This window comes from Salmo salar, chromosome ssa26 (genome assembly GCF_905237065.1).
Source record: "Salmo salar chromosome ssa26, Ssal_v3.1, whole genome shotgun sequence".
NCBI classification, from domain to species: domain Eukaryota; kingdom Metazoa; phylum Chordata; class Actinopteri; order Salmoniformes; family Salmonidae; genus Salmo; species Salmo salar.
In genome coordinates, this window is record NC_059467.1 from 54,798,987 (window position 1) to 54,808,986 (window position 10,000).

A 10,000-nucleotide genomic window follows, 5' to 3' on the forward strand; every position below is an offset into this window, starting at 1 on the left:
AGCGACAGACCACAGCAGGATGCCTGGGGGTTAGCGACAGACCACAGCGGTAGCAGGATGCCTGGGGGTTAGCGACAGGCCACAGCAGGATGCCTGGGGGTTAGTGACAGACCACAGCAGGATGCCTGGGGGTTAGCGACAGACCACAGCGGGATGCCTGGGGGTTAGCGACAGACCACAGCAGAATGCCTGGGGGTTAGCGACAGACCACAGCAGGATGCCTGGGGGTTAGCGACAGACCACAGCGGTAGCAGGATGCCTGGGGGTTAGTGACAGACCACAGCGGGATGCCTGGGGGTTAGGGTGGTGTGAAAGAATGGCACCAGAGGGGACAACCAGAAGCCATGGATTACAAGCAACATCCTCACTGAGCTAAAGGCTACTAGAGCTGACGCTAAGGAGCAGGACGCAAATCTGGACACTTAGAATAAATGCCCTCCGACGAACCATCAATCCGGCAAAGTGTCAATACTGGACTAAGATGGAATCCTACTACACCGACATTGATGCTTGTTGGATGTGGTGGGGCTTGCGAACCATCAATCCGGCAAAGTGTCAATACTGGACTAAGATGGAATCCTACTACACCGACATTGATGCTTGTTGGATGTGGTGGGGCTTGCGAACCATCAATCCGGCAAAGTGTCAATACTGGACTAAGATGGAATCCTACTACACCGACATTGATGCTTGTTGGATGTGGTGGGGCTTGCGAACCATCAATCCGGCAAAGTGTCAATACTGGACTAAGATGGAATCCTACTACACCGACATTGATGCTTGTTGGATGTGGTGGGGCTTGCGAACCATCAATCCGGCAAAGTGTCAATACTGGACTAAGATGGAATCCTACTACACCGACATTGATGCTTGTTGGATGTGGTGGGGCTTGCGAACCATCAATCCGGCAAAGTGTCAATACTGGACTAAGATGGAATCCTACTACACCGACATTGATGCTTGTTGGATGTGGTGGGGCTTGCGAACCATCAATCCGGCAAAGTGTCAATACTGGACTAAGATGGAATCCTACTACACCGACATTGATGCTTGTTGGATGTGGTGGGGCTTGCGAACCATCAATCCGGCAAAGTGTCAATACTGGACTAAGATGGAATCCTACTACACCGACATTGATGCTTGTTGGATGTGGTGGGGCTTGCGAACCATCAATCCGGCAAAGTGTCAATACTGGACTAAGATGGAATCCTACTACACCGACATTGATGCTTGTTGGATGTGGTGGGGCTTGCGAACCATCAATCCGGCAAAGTGTCAATACTGGACTAAGATGGAATCCTACTACACCGACATTGATGCTTGTTGGATGTGGTGGGGCTTGCGAACCATCAATCCGGCAAAGTGTCAATACTGGACTAAGATGGAATCCTACTACACCGACATTGATGCTTGTTGGATGTGGTGGGGCTTGCAAACTATCACGGATTACAAAGGGAAACCCAGCCACGAGCTGCCCAGTGAAGCAAGCTTTACCAAACTAACTAAACGCCTTCTTTGCTCGCTTTGAGGCAACACTGAATCATGCATGAGAGCACAAGCTGTTCCGGATGACCGTGTGATCACGCTATAGTTTCAGTGTGCGATGTATCGTTTCAGTGTGCGATGTATCGTTTCAGTGTGCGATGTCTCGTTTCAGAGCGCGATGTCTCGTTTCAGAGCGCGATGCTCGTTTCAGAGCGCGATGCCTCGTTTCAGAGCGCGATGCCTCGTTTCAGAGCGCGATGCCTCGTTTCAGAGCGCGATGTCTCGTTTCAGAGCGTGATGTCTCGTTTCAGTGTGATGTATCGTTTCAGAGTGTGATGCCTCATTTCAGAGTGTGATGCCTCATTTCAGAGTGTGATGCCTCATTTCAGAGTGTGATGTCTCATTTCAGAGTGTGATGTCTCATTTCAGAGCGTGATGTCTCATTTCAGAGTGTGAAAGTACTGTGTGTGTCCCCCCAAATGGCACCCTATTCTCTAAAAAGCAGTCCACTATATAGGAAATGGGGAGCCATTTCGGACAGAGACAATATTCTATATTATCCCAGAGCTGATGTCACTTCCTTGTCTTCACATTCATCCCCATCAGGATGGAATCTGCTCAATGTCATATTAGATCGCCTCAAATGTTCCGTAGCTGAATTTGGCGTTCCACCAGGCTCGGTGCTAAGACCCCCATTATTATTCTCCCATCTGTACAGCATCTCTATGGTGTGATGAATTAAAGGACACTTCCTGTCTCTATGGTGTAATGAATTAAAGGACACTTCCTGTCTCTACGGTGTGATGAATTAAAGGACACTTCCTGTCTCTACGGTGCGATGAATTAAAGGACACTTCCTGTCTCTACGGTGTGATGAATTAAAGGACACTTCCTGTCTCTACGGTGCGATGAATTAAAGGACACTTCCTGTCTCTACGGTGCGATGAATTAAAGGACACTTCCTGTCTCTACGGTGTGATGAATTAAAAGGACACTTCCTGTGTCTATGGTGTGATGAATTAAAGGACACTTCCTGTCTCTACGGTGTGATGAATTAAAGGACACTTCCTGTCTCTACGGTGCGATGAATTAAAGGACACTTCCTGTCTCTACGGTGCGATGAATTAAAGGACACTTCCTGTCTCTACGGTGCGATGAATTAAAGGACACTTCCTGTCTCTACGGTGTGATGAATTAAAGGACACTTCCTGTGTCTATGGTGTGATGAATTAAAGGACACTTCCTGTCTCTACGGTGTGATGAATTAAAGGACACTTCCTGTCCTGAAATATCAGAAGACCCAAGAGGATCAGTGTGTCTCCTCACCTCTGAGTGGCTGTCCACTGTACATGCTGTGCAGGGCCCTCATGGCGAGCTCCTCCAGGGGGCCCACTCGCTCCGTCTCTGAGCCTATAGCCTTCACCTCAGCAGGCAGATGGACAGACACGTCTCCCAGAGACAGAGGCTGGGGCGCCCGGTCAGACACCTGCCCTGACAGACCACACCTGGAGAGAGACACAGCCACAGAGAGACACAGACACAGAGAGAGACACAGAGAGAGAGAGACAGAGAGAGACAGAGACAGAGAGAGACAGAGACAGAGAGAGACAGAGACAGAGAGAGACAGAGAGAGAGACAGAGAGAGAGACAGAGAGAGAGACAGAGAGAGACAGAGAGAGACAGAGACAGAGAGAGACAGAGAGAGAGAGAGAGAGACAGACACAGAGAGAGACAGAGAGAGAGAGAGACAGAGAGAGACAGAGAGAGAGAGAGACAGAGACAGAGAGAGAGACAGAGAGAGAGACAGAGAGAGACAGATAAGGAAACAGACAGACAGACAGACCAGAGAGACAGAGAGACAGACAGGTTAGACAGACAGACGTCAATGTCTGAGACTCCAATCCAAATTCTGCTATAATACATTCATAGACATAGATTTATCCAATTAAGAAAAAGGTCAGTAAGCAATGAAATGTCGACACAAAATGCTGGAAAAATGATATTCCTTCACAATAAAGCTAAAGAAATGGACGGAGATGTGTCCTTATCCGCCGCAGCCAATCACCGTGTACAGATATAAGGGTTAGGGGCTGTCCTTATCCGCTGCAGCCAATCACCGTGTACAGATATAAGGGTTAGGGGCTGTCCTTATCCGCTGCAGCCAATCACCGTGTACAGATATAAGGGTTAGGGGCTGTCCTTATCCGCCGCAGCCAATCACCGTGTACAGATATAAGGGTTAGGGGCTGTCCTTATCCGCTGCAGCCAATCACCGTGTACAGATATAAGGGTTAGGGGCTGTCCTTATCCGCTGCAGCCAATCACCGTGTACAGATATAAGGGTTAGGGGCTGTCCTTACCCGCCGCAGCCAATCACCGTGTACAGATATAAGGGTTAGGGGCTGTCCTTATCCGCTGCAGCCAATCACCGTGTACAGATATAAGGGTTAGGGGCTGTCCTTACCCGCTGCAGCCAATCACCGTGTACAGATATAAGGGTTAGGGGCTGTCCTTATCCGCTGCAGCCAATCACCGTGTACAGATATAAGGGTTAGGGGCTGTCCTTATCCGCCGCAGCCAATCACCGTGTACAGATATAAGGGTTAGGGGCTGTCCTTATCCGCTGCAGCCAATCACCGTGTACAGATATAAGGGTTAGGGGCTGTCCTTATCCGCCGCAGCCAATCACCGTGTACAGATATAAGGGTTAGGGGCTGTCCTTATCCGCCGCAGCCAATCACCGTGTACAGATATAAGGGTTAGGGGCTGTCCTTATCCGCTGCAGCCAATCACCGTGTACAGATATAAGGGTTAGGGGCTGTCCTTATCCGCTGCAGCCAATCACCGTGTACAGATATAAGGGTTAGGGGCTGTCCTTATCCGCCGCAGCCAATCACCGTGTACAGATATAAGTGTTAGGGGCTGTCCTTATCCGCTGCAGCCAATCACCGTGTACAGATATAAGGGTTAGGGGCTGTCCTTATCCGCCGCAGCCAATCACCGTGTACAGATATAAGGGTTAGGGGCTGTCCTTATCCGCCGCAGCCAATCACCGTGTACAGATATAAGGGTTAGGGGCTGTCCTTATCCGCTGCAGCCAATCACCGTGTACAGATATAAGGGTTAGGGGCTGTCCTTATCCGCTGCAGCCAATCACCGTGTACAGATATAAGGGTTAGGGGCTGTCCTTATCCGCTGCAGCCAATCACCGTGTACAGATATAAGGGTTAGGGGCTGTCCTTATCCGCCGCAGCCAATCACCGTGTACAGATATAAGGGTTAGGGGCTGTCCTTATCCGCTGCAGCCAATCACCGTGTACAGATATAAGGGTTAGGGGCTGTCCTTATCCGCTGCAGCCAATCACCGTGTACAGATATAAGGGTTAGGGGCTGTCCTTATCCGCTGCAGCCAATCACCGTGTACAGATATAAGGGTTAGGGGCTGTCCTTATCCGCCGCAGCCAATCACCGTGTACAGATATAAGGGTTAGGGGCTGTCCTTATCCGCTGCAGCCAATCACCGTGTACAGATATAAGGGTTAGGGGCTGTCCTTATCCGCTGCAGCCAATCACCTTGTAGAGATATAAGGGTTAGGGGCTGTCCTTATCCGCCGCAGCCAATCACCGTGTACAGATATAAGGGTTAGGGGCTGTCCTTATCCGCTGCAGCCAATCACCGTGTACAGATATAAGGGTTAGGGGCTGTCCTTATCCGCCGCAGCCAATCACCGTGTACAGATATAAGGGTTAGGGGCTGTCCTTACCCGCTGCAGCCAATCACCTTGTTGTACAGGTATGAAGGAAGGCCTTTGAGGTGGACGTTGTTGTCAACAAACACAAACTGCAGCTCTCTGGAACGACCCAAATCTGGAACACACACCCAGAATACAATCAGACAGGATCACCTACCACTATCAGACAGGATCACCCAGAATACAATCAGACAGGATCACCTACCACTATCAGACAGGATCACCCAGAATACAATCAGACAGGCTCACCTACCACTATCAGACAGGATCACCCAGAATACAATCAGACAGGATCACCTACCATTATCAGACAGGCTCACCTACCATTATCAGACAGGATCACCCAGAATACAATCAGACAGGATCACCTACCATTATCAGACAGGCTCACCTACCATTATCAGACAGGCTCACCTACCATTATCAGACAGGCTCACCTACCATTATCAGACAGGCTCACCTAGCACTATCAGACAGGCTCACCTACCATTATCAGACAGGCTCACCTACCACTATCAGACAGGCTCACCTACCACTATCAGACAGGCTCACCTACCACTATCAGACAGGCTCACCTATCAACAGTCAATGGAAGCCTCTGTAATCCCTGACTGGTCTAACTACTACAGCGCCCATACCTCCCTGGCTGGCTGGCTGGCTGGCCGCCCATACCTCCCTGGCTGGCTGGCTGGCTGGCCGCCCATACCTCCCTGGCTGGCTGGCTGGCTGGCCGCCCATACCTCCCTGGCTGGCTGGCTGGCTGGCTGGCCGCCCATACCTCCCTGGCTGGCTGGCTGGCCGCCCAACCTCCCTGGCTGGCTGGCTGGCAGCCCATACCTCCCTGGCTGGCTGGCTGGCCGCCCATACCTCCCTGGCTGGCTGGCTGGCCGCCCATACCTCCCTGGCTGGCTGGCCGCCCATACCTCCCCTGGCTGGCTGGCCGCCCATACCTCCCTGGCTGGCCGCCCATACCTCCCTGGCTGGCCGCCCACCTCCCTGGCTGGCCGCCCATACCTCCCTGGCTGGCCGCCCACCTCCCTGGCTGGCCGCCCATACCTCCCTGGCTGGCTGGCTGGCTGGCCGCCCATACCTCCCTGGCTGGCTGGCTGGCCGCCCATACCTCCCTGGCTGGCTGGCTGGCCGCCCATACCTCCCTGGCTGGCTGGCTGGCCGCCCATACCTCCCTGGCTGGCTGGCTGGCCGCCCATACCTCCCTGGCTGGCTGGCTGGCCGCCCATACCTCCCTGGCTGGCTGGCTGGCCGCCCATACCTCCCTGGCTGGCTGGCTGGCCGCCCATACCTCCCTGGCTGGCTGGCCGCCCATACCTCCCTGGCTGGCTGGCTGGCCGCCCATACCTCCCTGGCTGGCTGGCTGGCTGCCCATACCTCCCTGGCTGGCTGGCTACCCATACCTCCCTGGCTGGCTGGCTACCCATACCTCCCTGGCTGGCTGGCCGCCCATAACTCCCTGGCTGGCTGCCCATACCTCCCTGGCTGGCTGGCTACCCATACCTCCCTGGCTGGCTGCCCATACCTCCCTGGCTGGCTGGCTGGCTGCCCATACCTCCCTGGCTGGCTGGCTGGCTGCCCATACCTCCCTGGCTGGCTGGCTGGCTGCCCATACCTCCCTGGCTGGCTGGCTGGCTGCCCATACCTCCCTGGCTGGCTGGCTGGCTGCCCATACCTCCCTGGCTGGCTGGCTGGCTACCCATACCTCCCTGGCTGGCTGGCTGCCCATACCTCCCTGGCTGGCTGCCCATACTTCCCTGGCTGGCTGGCTGGCTGCCCATACCTCCCTGGCTGGCTGGCTGGCTGCCCATACCTCCCTGGCTGGCTGGCTACCCATACCACCCTGGCTGGCTGGCTGCCCATACCTCCCTGGCTGGCTGGCTGCCCATACCTCCCTGGCTGGCTGGCTGCCCATACCTCCCTGGCTGGCTGGCTACCCATACCTCCCTGGCTGGCTGGCTGCCCATACCTCCCTGGCTGGCCGGCTGCCCATACCTCCCTGGCTGGTCTAACTACTACAGCGCCCATACCTCCCTGGCTGGCTGGCCGCCCATACCTCCCTGGCTGGCTGGCTGTGGTGACCTCTGACCCCATACTAACCTAGGGGTAGAGAGGTGAGTTGGTTAGCAGCCATACTGAGCTGGTTGAGGCTGTGGTGACCTCTGACCCCATACTAACCTAGGGGTAGAGAGGTGAGTTGGTTAGCAGCCCTACTGAGCTGGTTGAGGCTGTGGTGACCTCTGACCCCATACTAACCTAGGGGTAGAGAGGTGAGTTGGTTAGCAGCCCTACTGAGCTGGTTTGAGGCTGTGGTGACCTCTGACCCCATACTAACCTAGGGGTAGAGAGGTGAGTTGGTTAGCAGCCATAGTGAGCTGGTTTGAGGCTGTGGTGACCTCTGACCCCATACTAACCTAGGGGTAGAGAGGTGAGTTGGTTAGCAGCCATACTGAGCTGGTTTGAGGCTGTGGTGACCTCTGACCCCATACTAACCTAGGGGTAGAGAGGTGAGTTGGTTAGCAGCCATACTGAGCTGGTTTGAGGCTGTGGTGACCTCTGACCCCATACTAACCTAGGGGTAGAGAGGTGAGTTGGTTAGCAGCCATACTGAGCTGGTTTGAGGCTGTGGTGACCTCTGACCCCATACTAACCTAGGGGTAGAGAGGTGAGTTGGTTAGCAGCCCTACTGAGCTGGTTTGAGGCTGTGGTGACCTCTGACCCCATACTAACCTAGGGGTAGAGAGGTGAGTTGGTTAGCAGCCCTACTGAGCTGGTTTGAGGCTGTGGTGACCTCTGACCCCATACTAACCTAGGGGTAGAGAGGTGAGTTGGTTAGCAGCCCATACTGAGCTGGTTTGAGGCTGTGGTGACCTCTGACCCCATACTAACCTAGGGGTAGAGAGGTGAGTTGGTTAGCAGCCATACTGAGCTGGTTTGAGGCTGTGGTGACCTCTGACCCCATACTAACCTAGGGGTAGAGAGGTGAGTTGGTTAGCAGCCCTACTGAGCTGGTTTGAGGCTGTGGTGACCTCTGACCCCATACTAACCTAGGGGTAGAGAGGTGAGTTGGTTAGCAGCCCTACTGAGCTGGTTTGAGGCTGTGGTGACCTCTGACCCCATACTAACCTAGGGGTAGAGAGGTGAGTTGGTTAGCAGCCCTACTGAGCTGGTTTGAGGCTGTGGTGACCTCTGACCCCATACTAACCTAGGGGTAGAGAGGTGAGTTGGTTAGCAGCCCTACTGAGCTGGTTTGAGGCTGTGGTGACCTCTGACCCCATACTAACCTAGGGGTAGAGAGGTGAGTTGGTTAGCAGCCCTACTGAGCTGGTTTGAGGCTGTGGTGACCTCTGACCCCATACTAACCTAGGGGTAGAGAGGTGAGTTGGTTAGCAGCCCATACTGAGCTGGTTTGAGGCTGTGGTGACCTCTGACCCCATACTAACCTAGGGGTAGAGAGGTGAGTTGGTTAGCAGCCCTACTGAGCTCGTTTGAGGCTGTGGTGACCTCTGACCCCATACTAACCTAGGGGTAGAGAGGTGAGTTGGTTAGCAGCCATACTGAGCTGGTTTGAGGCTGTGGTGACCTCTGACCCCATACTAACCTAGGGGTAGAGAGGTGAGTTGGTTAGCAGCCCTACTGAGCTGGTTTGAGGCTGTGGTGACCTCTGACCCCATACTAACCTAGGGGTAGAGAGGTGAGTTGGTTAGCAGCCCTACTGAGCTGGTTTGAGGCTGTGGTGACCTCTGACCCCATACTAACCTAGGGGTAGAGAGGTGAGTTGGTTAGCAGCCCTACTGAGCTGGTTTGAGGCTGTGGTGACCTCTGACCCCATACTAACCTAGGGGTAGAGAGGTGAGTTGGTTAGCAGCCCTACTGAGCTGGTTTGAGGCTGTGGTGACCTCTGACCCCATACTAACCTAGGGGTAGAGAGGTGAGTTGGTTAGCAGCCCTACTGAGCTGGTTTGAGGCTGTGGTGACCTCTGACCCCATACTAACCTAGGGGTAGAGAGGTGAGTTGGTTAGCAGCCATACTGAGCTGGTTTGAGGCTGTGGTGACCTCTGACCCCATACTAACCTAGGGGTAGAGAGGTGAGTTGGTTAGCAGCCATACTGAGCTCGTTTGAGGCTGTGGTGACCTCTGACCCCATACTAACCTAGGGGTAGAGAGGTGAGTTGGTTAGCAGCCCTACTGAGCTGGTTTGAGGCTGTGGTGACCTCTGACCCCATACTAACCTAGGGGTAGAGAGGTGAGTTGGTTAGCAGCCATACTGAGCTGGTTTGAGGCTGTGGTGACCTCTGACCCCATACTAACCTAGGGGTAGAGAGGTGAGTTGGTTAGCAGCCATACTGAGCTCGTTTGAGGCTGTGGTGACCTCTGACCCCATACGAACCTAGGGGTAGAGAGGTGAGTTGGTTAGCAGCCATACTGAGCTCGTTGAGGCTGTGGTGACCTCTGACCCCATACTAACCTAGGGGTAGAGAGGTGAGTTGGTTAGCAGCCATACTGAGCTCGTTGAGGCTGTGGTGACCTCTGACCCCATACTAACCTAGGGGTAGAGAGGTGAGTTGGTTAGCAGCCCTACTGAGCTGGTTTGAGGCTGTGGTGACCTCTGACCCCATACTAACCTAGGGGTAGAGAGGTGAGTTGGTTAGCAGCCATACTGAGCTGGTTTGAGGCTGTGGTGACCTCTGACCCCATACTAACCTAGGGGTAGAGAGGTGAGTTGGTTAGCAGCCATACTGAGCTGGTTTGA

At 54.0% G+C, this 10,000-nt stretch overlaps 1 protein-coding gene across 7 annotated transcripts in view; it reads right to left on the reverse strand.

The window, feature by feature from the left end:
• Nucleotides 1-10,000, reverse strand: part of lrrc28 (leucine rich repeat containing 28) — a 32,198-nt gene that overhangs the window by 13,780 nt on the left and 8,418 nt on the right. For all 7 annotated transcript variants that reach the window (XM_045708145.1, XM_045708148.1, XM_045708147.1 and 4 more), the window contains exons 7-8: nucleotides 5,250-5,352; nucleotides 2,812-2,990 (exon numbers count right to left, since the gene is read on the reverse strand). In XM_045708145.1, coding sequence (XP_045564101.1) covers nucleotides 2,812-2,990; nucleotides 5,250-5,352 — 282 coding nt within the window. The remainder of the gene's footprint in view (nucleotides 1-2,811; nucleotides 2,991-5,249; nucleotides 5,353-10,000) is intronic.